General features: G+C 47.3%; 1 protein-coding gene across 1 annotated transcript in view; it reads right to left on the bottom strand.

Annotated features, from left to right (window-relative positions):
• The window catches only part of kndc1 (kinase non-catalytic C-lobe domain containing 1), a 199,415-nt gene extending 179,961 nt beyond the window's left edge, over positions 1-19,454 (bottom strand). The window contains exons 1-2 of the mRNA XM_084321925.1: positions 18,973-19,454; positions 12,566-12,764 (exon numbers count right to left, since the gene is read on the bottom strand). Coding sequence (XP_084178051.1) covers positions 12,566-12,764; positions 18,973-19,164 — 391 coding nt within the window. The 5' untranslated portion in view covers positions 19,165-19,454. The remainder of the gene's footprint in view (positions 1-12,565; positions 12,765-18,972) is intronic.
• Between the last annotated feature and the right edge of the window lie 755 nt (positions 19,455-20,209).

The following is a 20,209-nucleotide window of genomic DNA, read 5'->3' as shown; positions in this document are numbered from 1 at the left end:
TGGAACTCCCTCTCCCCCCTCATCCGAGGCTCTGACACCATCAACCTCTTCAAAACCAAGCTAAAAACCCACCTGTTCACACTTGCCTTCACGCAACACGGCCCCGCTCCCAAGTAGCCCACCCCTGACTTTTTTTTAAGCCACAGATTCCGTTGTTTTGTTTTGTTGTTTGTTTGTTTGTTAATTTCAACCACTTCATCCAATTGGACAGAACTTGCCTCCTTTTTTTATTTTTATTTTTTTATCTCTTATCTTATTTGTTTTTTTCTTGTTGTTACTATACACAGATCTTTTATGTATTTTATTATATTTTTTCAATTTTATTTCTTATTTTTTTCCATCCTTTCCTTGTACAGTGTCCTTGAGTCTGAGAAAGGCGCTTCTCTCTTAAAATCCAATCTATTATTATTATTATTATTATTATTATTAGATGGCCTATGCTCCATTGGGAGCGATGGGCCTAAGTAAGAAGTAAAGTAAAGCATTTTAACATATATCTGAAATTTGTCCTCTGCATTTAACCTGTCCTAACTAGTTAGGAGCAGTGGGCAGCCAGGCCCAGGGACCAACTCCAGTTGTAATGCCAGATCCTTGGTCAAGGCCAATGGCAGGATATGTACCTAGCATGCATGTCTTTTGTTGTGGGAGTACCCTGAGGAAACCCACGCAGAGAGAAGATGCAAACTTTGCTCAGAAAGGCCCCCCGTCGAGTTTGATAATTGGTATTATATTAATTATTTAATAGCCAGCACCATGACTCTGTGTGATAGCATGTACAACAGTGTGGTATATACCGCATATCAATCAATCAAACTTTAATACAGACTCATGGTCTAAATAAAACAAATAAAACATACACAACCTACATAAAATTACACACAACAGGCAAAAATAACATCACTTAAAAAACACATTAACGTCCCACAAATAGACAACTGTGCCAATGTCTCCACATCGATGAGTGGTATCGTGTGGCACTGAGCCTAATGTCCGTTAAAACCAGAATGATCTAGGGCGGTCAGGTGGCGTAGCGGAGATTGCGTCCGTCACCAACGCCGGAGAAGCTGGATTAGCCTGTTCGAATCCAGCTCCCGGCGTGTCACCAGCTTGGCTGGCCGTTCACACTAATACAATTGGCAGTATTAGAGGGTGGGAAAGCTGGCGGGGTGGGTCCGGGTCGTTGTAAACAGCGACTCCTACAGTTCGGTCGGGGCGCCTGCTCAGCGTGGATAGGATCTAAGGGGGGTAGTGTGATCCTTCCACACATTACACCCTCTCAGTGAGAGTCCGCGCTGCCAGGTGAAAAGAAGCGGTTGATTGGCTAGACGTGTGTCGGAGGAAGCACGTGATAGCCTCCACTCTCCCAGACCGACTGTGGGGGGTAAGTGCGCAGCGACCAGGAAGGGGATTAGGAATTGGCATAACGACTAACATTGGGATGGGAGAAAATCGGAGGAAAAGGGAGGGGGGAAAAGATCAATAAAAAAACAAAAACAGAATGATCTAATTTCCAGAGTAATTTAACCAACAGATGAATTTATACATAAGATTTCTTAAAACAGCTTGAAAGGTATTGACACATGCAGCCACAAACATCTCACGTGCACTACACCTTCTAGGTCTTTTGAGTAATATTCTCATGGCATCATTATAAACTACCTGAAGTCTCCGCAAACTTGCTTTTTTGTAGCTTGACCACACGTGTGCAGTATAAAGTGGTGTACAGTATGCTCTGAACAGAGACACTTTCACTCCATCTGTACACATGCTAAACCTGCGTGAAAGTGTTCGCTTGTGTATACACCCTGCGGCATTGCCTTGCCTGTATAATATCATAATCATCTGTCATTTGTTCTGTAATAAAATGTTCAAGATATTTTACCTTTTCACAGACCCCAAGATTATTTTGAGACAATTTGAAGTTAGGACATTTTAGACATTTGTCCTCTTTGGACCTGCTCCTCCTACGTGTCTACCTGCGCAATGCAGACACACACCTCGCTCAGCCCCTCCCACTATGCAGCAGTCCCAGACCTGTCAACTCATTCCATCCCTCACAGGCAGTTCCCAGCGATTATATTCATGCCTTTTCTTCCCCCTTTTCATCTTTTAAGCACAGCCCTGGGAATCCCTCCCCCTTCCTCCCGTCCGAGACGTATTCTGAAAAGCCGAAGGCATGTTCATTCCAACATCACTAAGAAGAATCCACGTTACGCTATTAATACTCCATTAATTTTCCATCGTACAGGTGTGTTTTCCACCCATTGCTGTCATTATTATTAGCGTTTGCTCGGAAAAGGGTGAATCTGAATTTTGCTATGATGCCTCTAGCTCATGGAATGAACTCCAATAGTCCTTAAAGCTTGAGATTCTCCCCTCTGTTGCAGAGTTGAACACCCTTTTTTCTAGCTTACTTCTGTTTGTACACTCGACATCACTGTAAATGAGGGAAACCTCAGTTGCCTTTCGAGTTTAAATAAAGGTTTGAAATTAAACTAAAGCCATTAACTCTGTGCGTATTCTCACCATGGCTTGTCTGCCATCGTCATTACTAGGGATGCTCGATATTGGCTTTTTTACCGATACCGATATACCGATATTGTCCAACTCTTAATTTCCGATACCGATATCAACCGATACCGATATATGCAGGGTTCCCCCCCCCCCCAAAAACGGAATAATTTCAGGTAATTAACATTACATATCTCTTGTTGTGGAATTAACACAACATTATGCATACTTTTGACAATAAATTAAATCAGAATTTGTTCTTACTTGCTTGCCTGGGAAAATAAAGGTTATAGAAATGTAAAAAATAAAAAACGATATAATTTTCCGATACCACATTTTAATGCCAATATCGGCCGATAATATCGGTAGGCCGATAATATCGGACATCCCTAGTCATTACCCATGATTACCATTAAAGCTATTAATGTCCCATTTAGCATTCATATTCTTACCGTAGTTGCCATTGCGCTGAGACTTCTGTATCATCGAGCTTTGCAACTCCCCACCCTCCCTATATATACACTAACTCTTCTCTCTTCCATCCAGGTCAGATGAGGGACTTGCCGTACCCCAGCGCAATGCTGCGTGGCGCCCCTCATCCTGTGAGCTCAGCTCCCCTTGCTTCCCCCTTTCTGTCCCTGCCCACCTGCTGGTCATCCTAGTGTTGATCAGAGGGGGAACCCACCTCTATTTTCGTCCCTGCCCAATGCTGGGTACTCTGACGTCGGTCAGGGTTGGGTGGCCAGCGGCTTGCGCCCAATGCGCTCACTCCCTACCCATCCCACCTAGCCAAGCGTGCACCCCGTGCTTCCATGCAACAAGGCGTGTGTATCGACCCCGCTGCCGTCTATCCCATGCTTCATTCTCATAGTGCCAATAAATACCATGTACCTCATTCATGCCTCGTGTTGTCATTGGTGCAGGCTGACCTAGTGAATGATTAATATCAATATTATTACCCAGCCCTGCTCTGAAGGCAGGCTCACAGGGCTGGGTGAAAACAAGGCTGGTGGATCAGATGGAATGGACAGGAACAGACAATGTGAACTCTTTGTGGCACAGACATAACTGATCTTTTCTTGGCCAAAAGGGGGAAAATGGGATCTGAAATCTGTGACACATCCAGACAGGATCATATCAGTATTCTGTACCACAAAGAGTGTTCTGAAGGTCCAGATTAACACATAAAGTCCACGTTTATTATTTTGTATACCTTATATATTGTTTATGTATATAAGATATATATTTCACGTCGTCTATTTACCTAACAGTATTTTATCATTCGCCTCTTTGCATATGTTCCATTCTTAACGCCGTAGGCGCGCGCGCATGCACCTGTAGACAGCATGAGCGCATGCGCAGGGTTTTTAGAACATGCCCGGGCAGAGTGTGAGAGAGAGAGAAAAGTTTTGGCGCAGCAGTAAACAGACGGCAAACAACGTATCTTGATAGAGAGCTGGACGGATAATTAGATACAACCATAATATTGTCGAGCCACCATTGGCAGAGCAGAGTGACTTGTTGAGCGAAGTGAAGTAAATAACAATCTCTATAGATTTGCAGACGGGAAAATAAGAAAGTAACGTTGAGAGACTTCTAGCTGAACCCAGCTGCGTTCTGGATTCAACTAACTACTACGGACTACATGCGTGTTAGCCTTAGCATAAAAGGGCTAACTAGCTAGTGACCATGCCATCGGGCGTTTGGAATATTAGCTATTAATCCTGCCATCGGGTGTTTGGAATACAGGAACCAGGTCCGTATGAGACCCCCTATCCAGCGACGACAGGATTATACCACGTTGGTCTGCAGCTCTCTGGAGTAGGAACTCCAGAGAATATCGTCTCCATCCTTCTCTTGCTTCCCCCGTGCTGTTCACTCCGGCTCCCTCCATTCAGAGCTCCAACGGTCTGGTACCAGTAGTTTAGGAACTATACTTACCTCGGACATTGTTGCATTGACATTATCTTAGTAACAAGAGATCTGTGCTATATAATATGTATGTTTGACTTTAATATTAAAGTGATTATTTGAACTTGGTATCACTGTCCCCTCGCAGTTAATAGAGTGTCCGCCATTTTGTGTACATTTAATGTCTGGCTAATTAATATTTAGTAGTGGTCTAACCTATCCTTTAAATACAGTCAGGGTCGTGTAGCCCCTTAGCTACAATTGGTCCTTCGAGCCGGAGGTATCAGTGATAATATCAGTGATAATATGGCCAGCGGCGGACACTCCCCAACCAGATCTCCCCCATTAGAGCGCCCTAGGCGCCAGCATCAGCCCCCTCCCTACCTGGAGGGCTATGCTGTAGATTTACCTCATAGCTTATCCAAGAGGATGCTAAGCAGGGATAACATTGGTAGCTCAAGCATGCCCAACCTTACAGAGGAGTCAACCCTAGATGTAGAGACCCAAACTAGTTTAAGTGAAACTAACTTAGCTTACCGGGGGGGACAAGCGAGGCATGACTTGACTAGACCCACAGAGTACCGCGCCCCCGAGATGGACCTCGGAGCGCGTGAGAAGACCAGGTTGCCGCCCAGCCCAGGCAGCTCCGAATCAAGGTCATCAGCGTCATCCCCAAGCGGGGCCGATAGGAGGCTAGCGCAAGTCCTGATTGCCACGATAACCGCCTCGGCTGAAAGGGACCGCCTCCAGGCGCAACGAGAGAGTGATAGTGACCGCCTCCAGGCGCAACGAGAGAGTGAGCGTGAACATCTCAGAGTGGAAGAGAGGCGCCTCCAGGCTGAAGAAAACATGGAGCGAGACCGCGTCAATGCGCAGCGCGAGGCAGAACGAGACCGCGTCCATGCGCAGCGCGAGGCAGAACGAGACCGCCTACAAGCACAAATGATGGCGCAAGCGCTCCAGAATGTAACTCCCCATTCTTCCACCCGGAGCTCCCGAAGATCATCATGCCAAGGGTCGAGGGCACCCTCCCCGACCCGACGAAGCTACATGGGACCCCGCCTAAGGGAAGAACCTGCGTACGTTGCAGAGCAGCTAGCCGAGCGACTACAGAGCCTGACTGAGGACGAGGGAGGGCAGAGGGCCCACCCGCACTACTCCATCTCAGACCAGGAGGCAGAGCGCAGCCCCGGTCTCAGTCACGACACGCTGTGTCATGAACCCCCAACACGTCCCAGTGGGGAGTTAGAGCACCAGACGACACTGAGGACTAGCGCCTGGCAACCCAGCCCCTGGTTCCCGCCCAGCATGAACCAACGCCCCAACGGACCGGGAGACTCGCCGAGGACGCCCCTCCCCCAACGTGTGTCAGTGTCACAGCCCTCCATGGCACCCTACATTGGGACCCCCATATTCCCAGACTTCACAAGAGAAAACCGAGCGCAGTATACCGAGCTGCGTATGTGCCTAGAGACAATCATGTCAGGAGTACAGGACGAGCCATACAAGTACGCCATTCTCCTTAAGCATCTCAAGGTAACTAGAGCGCACAACATTGCGCTGGCATACTCCAATTCACAAACTCCCTATTCTGACGCCCTGGCTGCCCTCGATGGACGTTACGGACGTACGTGGGATTATGTCATTCAGGAGATACGTGAGATCGAACGCCTCCCCCCGGCTAAAGACAACCGAGCCCTGGATGACCTATCCGTCAAAGTACAGTCCCTAGTAGGGATGCTCGGGTCCCAACGAGAGAAGGGGATGTACGAGCTGTACGCCAACTCCAACGTGGAGCGCATATTAGAGAAGCTCCCCCCATTCCACCAAGAACGTTTTCGGCGGCAACAAAACTACCGTGACCCGAATGCCCCAGAGCAGTCACTGTTGGATCTTGCTGAATTCCTCGCCAGGGTGGTTAGAAGCCTAATGATTGACACCTTCGCATGGGGTGGCTCGAACCTTAAAGAGGGACAGAGGAGGGCTAAAGACCAAAGCAGGCCCATCACAGTGATTCACCAGGCCGAGTCGGTGTCACGGCAGAAGAGTCACAACCCCCCCTCCAAGGGGAAGTGGAAGATCGCATGTGAATACTGCGACAGCGAACACTGGCTGTCACAGTGCGACGCATTCAAGAAACTGACCACCGCCGAAGTAAGTCAATGGATTAAGGCTAACCGCCGCTGCTTCCGCTGCGCGCGCGGCCACATGGCAGCAGAATGCCTTAAGAAGAAGTGTGGCAAGTGTGACGGCGCTCACCTCGAAGCACTGCACAAGAGCAACAAGCGGAACCCAGCTCCACCAATCAACTCGGGAGCAGACGTACTTTACATCGACCCCGCGAAGAGTGGGAGCTCCAGAGTGCTCCTCAAGGTGGTCCGAGTACTCCTCAGTCACGGGGACAAGGTACTCGACACCTACGCCGTCCTCGAAGACACTCCTCCTCGCCTCCGCCGCGACCCAGTTGGACCTGCGGGGTCCCGAGGAGACCATGACTCTCCGTACCATTCGTCGAGACTTAAAGACAATCAAAGGTGAAAGCGTCTCGTTCACCATTGCAGCGATCGACCAGCCTGAGAAGCGGTACGCCATCAGCAAGGCGTTCACGAGCTACGACATAGGCTTGTCACGCTACGATTACCCCATCCCGCAGCTGAGGGAAAAGTACGACCACCTACGCCAATTGCCCATACCGCCTATCAGCGGCACCACACCCACCCTACTCATTGGGTCCGACCACGCGGGCCTCATTGTCCCTACTGATGCGGTCCACATCGGACCCAGAGGATGCCCAGCCGCGGTTAAGACCCGGCTGGGGTGGACGCTCCAGGGCCCCCTCTCCGGGCCTTCCAGCCGACCAACACCAAGGCGAGCGACACAGACCCCACTCTCCTACAGCACGTTGAGAGGTTATAGACGCTAGATGCGCTGCCATTCAAGAACGAACGCAAGATGGTTCAGTCCAAGGAGGACAAGTATGCCATCGCTCTACTAGAGCAGAAGACTACTAGGGTCGAAGTCGACGGAGTGCTAAGATACGCGACCCCACTCTTGAGGCGAGAAGGGATGCCCACTCTGCACGTGCCTAAGGGAGCGACGCACCACTACCTACAGAGCACTGAGCGGCGCCTCGCCAAGAACCCCCCACAAGCAACGATCTATCGCGCCGAGATCGAGAAGCTGGTAACGGCCGGCCACATAAAGAAGATCGATGACCACGAGGCAGAAGGGACGACAGAGTCCTGGTACGTGCCCCACCACAAGGTCACCCACAACGGAAAAAACCGCATTGTGTTCAATTGCAGTCATCAGATTGGACAGCAGAATCTGAATAGCCTACTCCTGCCCGGTCCCACACTTGGACCCTCCCTCCTCGGCGTCCTGATACGTTTTCGTCAGGACAAAGTGGCCATCAGCGGCGACATCAAGGGGATGTTCTTACAAGTTCGGCTGATGGAGGAAGACAAGCCTTTACTGAGGTTTCTGTGGAGGGAGAGGCTCGACGACGAACAACCCTCGATATACCAATGGGAGGTACTCCCCTTCGGCACCACCTGCAGCCCGTGCTGCGCCACGTTCGCGTTACAGAAGCATGTGGCCAAAGACCCCGGAGCTGACGATGTCCGACACAGCGTTGAACGAACAACTGTCTAAGGAGCGTATCGACACCAGAAGAAGCAGAGAGCATCATGATGAAGCTATGGGCTTCGTTAGCCAAAGGTGGATTCGACCTCCGACAGTGGGCCAGTAGCGACCCTCAAGTCCTCCGGCACCTCCCTCCAGAGACTAAGGCCGCTAGCAGCGAGACCTGGATCGCGCACACCCCAGGCGAAGCGCAAGAGATGACTCTGGGTCTCGTCTGGCGCTTTAAGACGGACTCGCTTCACTACCGGCACACACCTCTGAGGACGGACCAGGAGACGTCCACGACTAGACTGACCACTCGGCAGAGTGTGTACCGAACACTCGCCAACCAGTACGACCCTATGGGGTGCATTCTCCCCTACACCACCCGCGCGAAGATGCTGGTGAGAGAATTGTGGGCCAAGGAGCAGGGCTGGGATGACCCCATACCCGAGCACCTAGACACCACATGGAGAGAGTAGGAGGATGAACTCTGCGAGGTTGCCATCCCGCGGAGTTACTTCCCTCCTACCGTGCGCCTGGAGACGTGTCAGATAGACCTGCACGTCTTCAGCGATGCCTCGGAAGTGGCGTACGGATCAGTGGCCTACCTGAGAGCTCGAGAAGAGGGAGGAGAAGTCCACGTAGCCTTTGTCCTGGCCCGTTCGAGGATTGCTCCCCGCAAGCAGCAGTCGATTCCACGACTGGAGCTCTGCGCAGCCCTGGTAGGCGCACAACTTGCCAAAATGGTGCAAAATGAACTCACCATACCGGTGCGTGAGATCATCCTATGGTCAGACTCTATGACCGTGATCAGCTGGATCCAGTCCGCCTCCTGCCGGTACAAAGTGTTCGTAGGCGTCCGAGTATCGGAAATCCAAGACCTGGTAGGAGCGGAATGTTGGAGATATGTTGACACCAAGCAGAACCCAGCGGATGTCATCACACGGGGGATGTCCCTAGCCGACCTCACCCGTCCTAACTCATACAGTGATGGCCCAGAGTTCCTCAGACTCCCGGAGGAGAAGTGGCCTATCTCAACACCGCGGGATGCGAACCAGGACGAGTCAGAAATAAAGAAGTCCATGTTCTGCGGGCTGAGTCAAGCCCCGGCTCCAACGGGCCCAGACCTAGACGACTGTCAAACTCTGGAGAGTGCCCAAAAAAAGACATTCCTATGGCACCACCCGGAGCGTCCCCCCACCACAGACCTCAGTGCATCTGCCTACAAGGAAGCGGAACTTCTTGTGCTGCAGAGGGCGCAGAGAGACTCTTTCCCAGAGGAAATGGAGTGTCTGATAAGGGCAAAGCCAGTCCCCTCAGACAGTCGACTCCTCACCTTAGCCCCAGAAATCGACGCCCAGGGCCTCATCAATGTGGGGGGTAGGTTGAGACGGGCCCCGGACTTGGCCGAGGATGTTAAGCATCCCATCGTCCTAAGCAGCCGACACAGGGTAACAGACCTGATCATTCAGAAATACGACGAGGTGGTGTGCCACGCGGGGACTGAGCGAGTCTTTGCGGAGATCCGGCGGCGCTTCTGGATACTCCAAGGGAGAGAAGCTGTACGCCGATTCCAACGAACTTGCCCGACCTGTCGCAAGTGGAGGGCACAGCCTATTATCCCGAAGATGGCAGACCTGCCTCCCTGCCGCCTCAGAGTAGGCGAGCGGGCCTTCCATTCCACGGGCGTGGACTGCTTCGGCCCATTCAATGTTAAGAGAGGAAGAGGAACAGAGAAGAGGTGGGGTATCGTGTATAAATGCATGACCACCAGAGCTGTCCACATTGAGCTCCTTCAGTCGATGAGTACCGACTCGTTCCTCATGTCATTCCGGAGGTTCCAAGCGAGGAGAGGGACCCCCTCAGTGCTATTGTCAGACCAAGGGACAAATTTCCGAGGAGGAGACACGGAACTGAGAGCGAGCTTCCTGAACATGGGTGAAGAACTCAAGACTCGCCTTGCTCCGGCTCAGGTCACCTTCCAGTTCAATCCACCGAATGCTCCCCATTTCGGGGGAACGTGGGAGAGAGAGGTCCGATCAATAAAGACCGATATGTACACCGTACTTGGAGCCCAGACAGTGGGCGATGAAGTCCTGGCTACGGTCCTCACCGAGATTGAGGGAGTTCTGAACTCCAAGCCCCTCGGCTACGTTTCAAGCGACGTAGCTGACGTCGACACCATCACCCCAAACTACCTCTTGATGGAGCGGCTGGATCCTGCCCTTCCTCAGACTGTGTACAGACAGGACGAGATGAGCGGACGGAGAATGTGGAGACACAGCCAAGTACTGGCCGACCAGTTTTGGGCCCGCTTCCTCCTACACTACTTACCCTCCCTTGAAGCCCGACAGAAATGGGTGAAAGACAGGGACAACCTGACTGTGGGGACCGTCGTGATGATCATAGACCAGTCACTACCCCGAGCTACGTGGCCAGCCGGCCGTGTGAGCCGAGTAATCAATGGCTCGGATGGGAAGGTCAGAGCTGCAGAGGTCATCGTCCAAGGGCGGACTTATACCAGACCAGTAGCTAAGTTGATAGAGCTTCCTGCGTTCCCTGACTCTCCTGACGATGACGATAACCCATCGACTTTATAGGTTACTTCCAACTCCCCAAACCCCCTTATGGAGGAATTGACTTGACCTTTGATATTAATCTGTGCCCTAAAATGTATTTGCTAATTAGGTTCCGACTAATTAGGGGGCGGCTGTTCTGAAGGTCCAGATTAACACATAAAGTCCACGTTTATTATTTTGTATACCTTATATATTGTTTATGTATATAAGATATATATTTCACGTCGTCTATTTACCTAACAGTATTTTATCATTCGCCTCTTTGCATATGTTCCATTCTTAACGCCGTAGGCGCGCGCGCATGCACCTGTAGACAGCATGAGCGCATGCGCATGGTTTTTAGAACATGCCTGGGCAGAGTGTGAGAGAGAGAAAAACGTTTTGGCGCAGCAGTAAACAGACGGCAAGCAACGTATCTTGATAGAGAGCTGGACGGATAATTAGATACAACCATAATATTGTCGAGCCACCATTGGCAGAGCAGAGTGACTTGTTGAGCGAAGTGAAGTAAATAACAATCTCTATAGATTTGCAGACGGGCAAATAAGAAAGTAACGTTGAGAGACTTCTAGCTGAACCCAGCGGCGTTCTGGATTCAACTAACTACTACGGACTACATGCGTGTTAGCCTTAGCATAAAAGGGCTAACTAGCTAGTGACCATGCCATCGGGCGTTTGGAATATTAGCTATTAATCCTGCCATCGGGCGTTTGGAATACAGGAACCAGGTCCGTATGAGACCCCCTATCCAGCGACGACAGGATTATACCACGTTGGTCTGCAGCTCTCTGGAGTAGGAACTCCAGAGAATATCGTCTCCATCCTTCTCTTGCTTCCCCCGTGCTGTTCACTCCGGCTCCCTCCATTCAGAGCTCCAAGGGTCTGGTACCAGTAGTTTAGGAACTATACTTACCTCGGACATTGTTGCATTGACATTATCTTAGTAACAGGAGATCTGTGCTATATAATATGTATGTTTGACTTTAATATTAAAGTGATTATTTGAACTTGGTATCACTGTCCCCTCGCAGTTAATAGAGTGTCCGCCATTTTGTGTACATTTAATGTCTGGCTAATTAATTAATTTAGTAGTGGTCTAACCTATCCTTTAAATACAGTAAGGGTCGTGTAGCCCCTTAGCTACAAAGAGATTGTGTAAATGAGTGAATCCAACCTTAGCAGTCAGTCTGACAGCAGTTTGTCGCTACCTCAACATGGGTCCATTGATTGGGTCCAGAGACGCTATGTGTGCCACATAAAAGGCAGACTGAAACACGGAAAGGGGGGCTGGATAGTGTAGAGGTCTAAGCACTCGCAGCGGTACCTCCGGCTATCTATTAACACAATTGGCGGTGGGAAGCGGGTGGGAAGCCGATGGGGGTATGACTCCTGATCTTTGCAACAGCGACTCCTACTGGCTGGCTGGGGCGCCTGTTCAGCAGGGAGGGGATATGGGGGAGACAGCATGAACCTCAACGCACGTCATGCTCTCAGAGTGAAAGTCCTAGCCATCAGGTGAAAAGAAGTGGCTGGCGACTCCACATGTATCAGAGGAGGCGTGTGGTCGTCTACACCCTTCCCCGACCAACAGGAGGGCAGAGCAATGACCAGGAATGGAATTCGTTATAGCGACTAAATTGGGGAATGGGAGAAAATTATAAAAGACACAAAAAAAGAGAGGAAAGAAGGCTGAAATAAAATAAGAAAGGGAAATAAAAAGGCCTTTTTCCTGTTATGGGTTTTTTCCCCTTAGTGGGAGTTTTTCCCCTTGTCTTCACTGAGGGTCAAGGGGTGTTGTTGCATTGTGGGCCTGTGAATCCCACTGAAACATTATAATGTGATTTTGGGCTATAGAAATAAACTTGACTTGATTATAAAGAAAACATTACGAATACAGTAACCATATCAATTAGAGCACATCCACGCTCCAAACGTACCGCTCAGCTGCTCCATGAAGCACACATTCCCGTGGGCATTGAAGGCCAGGGTGTCGGGCGTGATGCACAGCGTGTGGAAGAGGTGGGTGGGGCCGATGCTCTTCAGGGCCAGGATGCACTGCACACACACTGCCCACACCTCCTGCTCTGACAGACAGCTGTCCCGCAAAGACAGGATGTCCGCCAGAGACACGTTCTCCTGCCAACACACACACACACATATACGATTGAGGTCTATTGATTACATTCCATTGACAACATTCGCTCCCTAGACACTAACCGTCCGTATCCCCGATTACTACATGCCTAACCTTAAAGGGACACTTCACAGAAAATATTTTGCACCTAATCTCACTCATATCCCAAGGCTCGAAATTGTTTTGCACACATTCATTTAGTTTGACAGTTATTGAGAGTTGATGAGTTTCAATATCTCCTCCGGCGATGTCCGGCCGCGTGGCTACTGGCTACATGAGTAGAGCTCCGGACTCATGATCGGAAGATGACTGGTTCGAGCCCCGGTCAAGGCTGCTGTCGGAAAGTGGTGTTGTTGTCCAGCAGGGGACACTCTGTCCTCTGGACTTGTCAGTAACAATGCCCCTGTTACAGTGATAGGGACACCGTACAGCTGTGAGTGCCGTCATTCGGAGAGGCTAAACCGAGGTCCTGACTGAATTCGGTCGTTAAAGAACCCAGGACGCCTATCGTAAAGAGTAGGGGGTTCCCCGACGTTCCTGGGCAAATTCCCAATCAGGTCTCTGACATCAAGGCCACCTAATAATCCCTTCCCCTTAATTGGCTGATATCAATCCCTGTCTCCTGAGCCGTTCAGCCATTGTGTAGTGTGATGTGTGCCGGGTGCCATTGTATGGTAGCCATTGAGCCTGCGTAGCCCAAGGTTGAGTGCTACCAGTGGTGGTGAAGGAGGCAATTTCCACCCTACATTGTAAAGTGCTTTGAGTGTCTAGAAAAGCACTGTATAAATGCAATTAATTATTATTATTTTATTATTATCAGAGGACACTGAATCCTTGTGTTGTGTTAATTGCAGCTCAATGAAATTATGTAGATGAAATAAATAGAGATAAGGATTGCAATAAAACTTTCATCTACATCATTCCATTGAGCTGTAATTAACACAACAACTCATTAACTCATTCATTCTCAATAACTGTTCTAACCCTAAACACTAACCCTAAAATTGTCTATCTGAAGGTGAGGACTGGCCCAAAGGTCCTCAACTCCCCAGAAAGTCCTCACTTATTATGTTCATTCATATGTAATACAACAGTAATTGAATTAGTAATTTAGTAATATAGTTAGTAAGTACACACACACACACACACACACACACACACACACACACACACACAACATGTCCAGTCGTGTATCAATACACCCACACATAAACCCACAGCCTCATGTCATCCAGCATTGCCAAAATGGACACATTCAACAGGCTAAACGGAGTGATCTCAGAGATTCCATGTTGAAGTCTTTATATGAGTGCTGTTCTGTGTGATGATGACAGGATCTTCTGTTGGCTTGTGAAGAAAGACAGGAGGACATTACGCATTAGCTCCAACTAGAGGAGTCGCACAAAGCAACGACTGTGTAAAAGACACGTCCGCTGCTCTGGGATTCCATTCCATTACTAGTGTTTTACACAACATCATTCTCCTAGGAAATTATTTATAACACTGCATAGTCTCTCTGTCCAGAGGAATTAGATTAGATGAGATTAGATTGGCTTCTTTGTCCATAATTTACTTTGTGGAGATCAGTGAGAAACATCTACTGATGTGAAAGGACCGACATGTGTCTTGGTCTCTGCATGGTTTATAATTCAACTTTCAAGTTTCTTTATTAGTTGTCACACAAAAATACAGAATACTTTCATATGAAATGCTTTATCCTGTTTTGCTCCTGAGAGTGTGCTAGATAAAAAATACTAGATAAAGTATCAAATAGAAAAAGTATAAAATAGAAAGTCAAAAGTATGTAAACAAGTGTAAACAAAAGTGTTAAATATACATATATACAATACAGAGTAAAAACATTTTTAACTTAGTTACAATAAAATATACAGTACAATGCAGAAATTGGATGAGGTACAACTTAGGTAAGGTGCAATGAGGTATGAGTTGTAGTGCAAATCTCTTTACCAATAAATATAAAGTGTGTTAAATTGTCTAAAGGTTTCTCTCCTCCACATTGCTTGTGGTGCATTTTTTCCTATTGCTAGGTTTTAGTGAGTTTTTCCTTACCTTCGCATGGGGTATGTCTGGGAGTGTTGCATTAATTTATTTTGCATTTATTTTAAATGTGTTGGACCTTATGGTGTTCTTGTTTTGTTCTTGACTTATTGTGATGTTTCTTCTTGACTTGTTTAAAGAAGACGTGTCCGGCCCATGGGGACATTAACGTGTGTTGTCGGGCCTTACAAATTAATTTGATTTGATTTAAAGTGGGTGCTACAGTGTGTATGTGTGTGCTGTGAGTGTATTTGATGGTTTGTTACATAGTGTTATTGTCATTGAGCATCCTGATGGCCTGGGGAATGAAAAACACAAACAAAACAGAACACAATAAGCAGCCATGTAAAGTTCTCTCTGGTTCAGTGTGAACTCATGGTTGGACGTCACCCTGATGTTCCAAGGCCATGATCGCTTTCTGTTCAGACTTCAGAGAGATCAATTTGTGAATGCAGGAGATCAAATATTTAGGTGGTTCTATCCGATCTGACGGGACTCAAAGACGATTTATCTTATAGTTGCAGTGTGGTTGTTGCTCAGTGTGAATAAAGGAGAGCTATGTACACAAGTGGGGGGTATGGCACAATTACACATAAGGCAGAAAACTGCCACTTTAAGCTGCAGCACCGGCCCCATAAATAGACAAGTTTCCCTTGAGAACTCTCTCTCTCTCTCTCTCTCTCTATCTCTCGCTCTCTCTCTAAATCAGAGATGCATGCCGTCCTACATAAAGCTTCCCTATCACCATATGGTTCTAATGAGGCTGATACCGTACACCCCCCCCCCCTCCAAGTCCCATGGATACAAATGGAGGATAACTGTGGAAAAGTTTGAGTGACTTCCAGCAAAAAAAAACTGAGAATGACAACAAACCTGTAACTGAGTGTTTTGCCTAGTTTTCGGTCATTTGATTAGCCTTGGTCAAACGTAAGCCACTGTTGAGCCGTACTGTATTACCCATTCTGCAATCTGTTAATAAAGTTTTCAATCAATCAATCAATCAATCAATCAATCAATCAATCAAAACTGTAATGCTTACACCATGGAACCAAAGCCCAAACATGCCATTGTTGATCATAGAAAGGATATGTCCCCCATAGGTATTGATTGATTGATTGATTGATTGATTGATTGAAAACTTTATTAACAGATTGCAGAATGGGTACAATACAGTACAGCTCAATACACACAATTGTTAAGGGGATGCAGACCAGAGAAAGACTTTCGTCTTGTTTACACCAGGGTCCCCCATTTTCAATTCATCAGGACATATATGACATACATGACATACAGATAGTCAGTACTGCTACATCTATACATTTATGACATACCAGATTTGCAAATACAGTACTGTTTGTGATACAGAAGGAGTCAAGAAAAGGGAGTATATACATTTGACGTAGAAACTGTACATTGGAGGAGGTTGGGTGGGGGGGGTTGGGTACACTGGGATATTGACAACCATACTGGGTAATTTACATTGGAGGTGGTTGGGGGGGGGGGCACACTGTATAAACAAGCAAAACTGTACATTGAGGGGGGGGGGGAGACTCTGTACAAACAAACAAAATTGTACATTGGACTATTGACAAAACCATACTAGGTAAATGACTGTACATTGGAGGGGGTTGGGTTAGGATATTTACAGGGGCCAGTGTTGAATTGCAGTCTCCCGTAGGTGTCTCTTGAGAGAGGTTTTGAAAGTGGGTAGTGATCCACATTCCTTTACAGCTTTGGGTAGGGCGTTCCACATTGATGTGGCATAATTGCGAAACGTGTTTAGTCCCTTATTTGAGCCGAATCTGGGTTTAACATGATTTGTGGAGCTCCCTCTGGTGTTGTGATCGTGGTATTCACTGACCTTTGGGAAGTATTTTGCCATGTACATGGGTACCTTGGTCGTGTAGTGTATCTTGTAGACCAGGCCCATTGCAAGTTGCTGTACTCTGTCATCTACTCTAAGCCATCCTAGGTTGTCAAAGTGGGCAGGGGTGAGGTGGGTTCTAGGAGTAAGGTCAAGCAGTAGTCTGACCAGTTTGTTTTGAGATGTTTGTAATTTTGTTTTTAGCGCCTTTGAGGTGCTTTGGTACCATGAGGTGCAAGCATAGTCGTAGTACCCCTGAATGAGTGCTCCTGCCAGAGTCTTCAGGGTATTCTTGTTTACCAGAGAGGAGATCCGGTACAAGAATCGAGTTCGTTGGTTGACTTTTTTTATTACATTGGATGCCATTTTGTCACAGGAGAGATTAGCCTCTAGGATGGAACCCAGGTAGGTAATTTCATCTTTCCTTGTGACAATATTGTCACCCACTGTAACTGAGAAGCCGTCGGTCTTGCTGAGTTTGTTATTTGAACCGAAGAGAATGGACTCTGTTTTGCCCATGTGTAATGATAGTTTGTTATCAGCGAGCCATATGCAGATTCTGCCTAGTTCCGAGCTGAGGGTTTTTTCAACCTGTAACTTGTTCTTGTCAGAGACCAGCAGGGCTGAGTCGTCCGCAAACAGGAACAAGTTGCAGTCACAAGCTGACGACATGTCATTTGCATAAATTAGGAACAGTAGCGGTCCTAGTATGCTTCCTTGTGGAACACCACAGCTCACTGTGAGAGGGGGGGATAGGGTACCGTTTACCTCCACCATCTGTTCCCTCCCCTCAAGGTAGGATTGCATCCAGCTCACTGATAGACTATCAAAACCAATTGCTTTTAGCTTGTCAATCAGAATGGAGTGATTGACCGTGTCAAAGGCCTTTTGTAGGTCCAGCATGACCATGCCGCAGTATTTGCCTGCGTCCACCTCTTGTTTGATGTGGTCATTCAAATAGAGAAGGCATGTGTCAGTGGAGTGGGATGTTCTGAAGCCAGATTGGAATTCGTAGATTAGATTTTTTTCCGCTAGGTACTTTTCGACCTGTTCGTAGACTATTTTTTCCATGACTTTCGAGATGGAGGTGAGAATAGAAACAGGGCGGTAGTTGCCTGGGTCTAATTTGCTGCCCTTTTTGTGCAGAGGGGTCACCCTCGCAATTTTGAAGTCCTTGGGGACGTGTCCCTGTTTTATGGAGAGGTTTATTATGTGTGTGATGATTGGGGTGATGGCGGCTGCTGAGTCTCTGAGGAATTTGGAGGGGATGTTGTCATGGCCAGTGGCCTTGTTAGGTTGGAGGGCGCTCAGTTTATTGAGTACCTCATCTGTTGTTACCATTTCCAGCTTGAAGTCGTCCTTGCGGACCCCTAGGTTTTTGTAGTAAGCTACTATGTGTTCTACCCCATAAAGCCCTGAGTGGGAGGGTAGTTTGTTTACCAGTGTTGTGGCTATGTTTGTGAAGAAAATGTTTAAGTAATTGGCTACATCCAGCTTGTCTGTGATGAGCGTGTTGTCCGTTTTTATGTTTATGTTTGAGAATCTGGTTTTAAGTTTTTTACTGCATCCTAGTTGATTATTGAGTAATTTCCAAAGTTCACATGGTTTGTTTTTGTTTTCCTCAGTTTTGTCATTGATGAAATTCTTTTTTGCAGTTTTGATCATGGAGTTTACGTTGTTTCTTAGTCTGTTTCTTTCTAGTTTGAGTTCAGTCACGTGGGCTTGGAGTTCACTGCTCGTGCTTTTAGTAAGCTTTGACTGACTTTTACGAAACTCAGAGCATTTTTTGTCTCTGGTTTTCATAGCGGCCAGTATTTCGGAGTGCATCCACGGCTCAGCGCGATTTTTTACCCTGGTGGTTCTTAGGGGGGCCATGTCGTTTAGTATTGTTGAGAATTTGGTTTTGAAACCAAGCCATGTTTCTTCAACCAGTGTACCATTGAGTTCATCTGACCAGTCCAGGCTCTCCAGTTCAAGGTTAAAGGCCTCGCTAGAGTAGGTTTAACCATACAGTTATACATACAGTTATAACTAATATAGGCTCCAGTTGATAAACTCATGTAAATGTGTCTTATTACTAAAATAATATTCGATATGCCTAATTTATTAATATCTATAGGGTGATTTGTAGGAAGAAAGGAACAACAACAGCCTAATACAACGCGAAGATATCCTTTCTACTGAAAACGTATCTTTTACTAAATCAATATAAATGTTTCTTGACTTTGATGCGTTTCAAGTGGGCTATTTGCGCATTAAAACCTCCAATAATACCCAATACATCTTACCTCATCTTCAAGGAGTGGAGGCAGATGTTCAGGCTCGTAATATTTTTCTTCTTCTTCTTCTTCTTCTTCTTCTTCTTCTTCTTCTTCTTCTTCTTCTTCTTCTTCTTCTTCTTCTTCTTCTTCTTCTTCTTCATCATCATGATCTTTCCCCAAATGTGTGACTAGTGCTGCATCGGTTCCCGGTGTCTCCATTGTAAGGCTAGCTGTTGTATTCAAGACTTACAATGTTTTAATTTCTGGAATTAAGCAGTGTCAGTCCTGCATGCAATAACGGTGTCCCCCTCGCGGTGTCCTGGCAACAGTGTATCAAGACATAGATGACATGGAGCCTGAGTAGCTGCACCCAACAACATAGACGGTGTGTCATTGTCAACTTCTTTTTACAACGTTCCCCGTCCGGCCAAAAAACATGATGATGCGGCATTCCATGAGTCGATGTCACTGCGGGTTAAACATAAAAATATAAACACGACAAACACGGGATGAAATTGAACACGGCTTGGCATTCGAAAACACTAATCGATAACTGTTAACAGTTTTGCCAAATAATGTATGCTGTCATGGCAACGACTCACCGCACCCCCACAGAGACATGCAACATAGTGTACTACCGCAACACTTCCGGTATTTTGAGCTCATGGGAGAGAGCGGCGGGGAGGAGGGAGCATAGATATATCTATGGGAGGGAGCGCGCGAATGAATGTTGATTTACTGCACTTCCGCGTTACATGGGGCTCGTGAGGGGGAGGGGGGAAGAGAACGCAGGGGGATCAAATGAATGAATGTTGATTAGATCCTCGAAGACAATTGGTTGTCAAGGCTCTAATCAACATTAATTCACGCACTCCCCTCACAAGCTCCATGTAACGGTGGAGCTTGTGAGCTCGCTAAGCTGTATATCCACTTCAAGGATCTAATCAACATTCATTAATTGTATCCCCCCGCGTTGATTGATTGAAAACTGTATTAACAGATTGCAGAATGGGTGAATGAATGAATTAATGAAAACTTTATTTAACAGATTGCAGAATGGGTACAAATTAATACAGTACGTACGGCTCAATAGTCAAATACACACAATTGTTAATACACCAAGGTACCCATGTACATGTCAAAATACTTCCCAAAGGTCAGTGAATACCACGATCACAACACCAGAGGGAGCTCCACAAATCATGTTAAACCCAGATTCGGCTCAAATAAGGGACTAAACACGTTTCGCAATTATGCCACATCA

Source organism: Notolepis coatsorum, assembly GCF_963971535.1.
Source record: "Notolepis coatsorum genome assembly, chromosome: 9".
In the NCBI taxonomy this organism is placed as follows: Eukaryota; Metazoa; Chordata; class Actinopteri; order Aulopiformes; family Paralepididae; genus Notolepis; species Notolepis coatsorum.
Note: the sequence above shows the minus strand (reverse complement) of the source record. Positions and strands in the feature narration are given on the sequence as shown.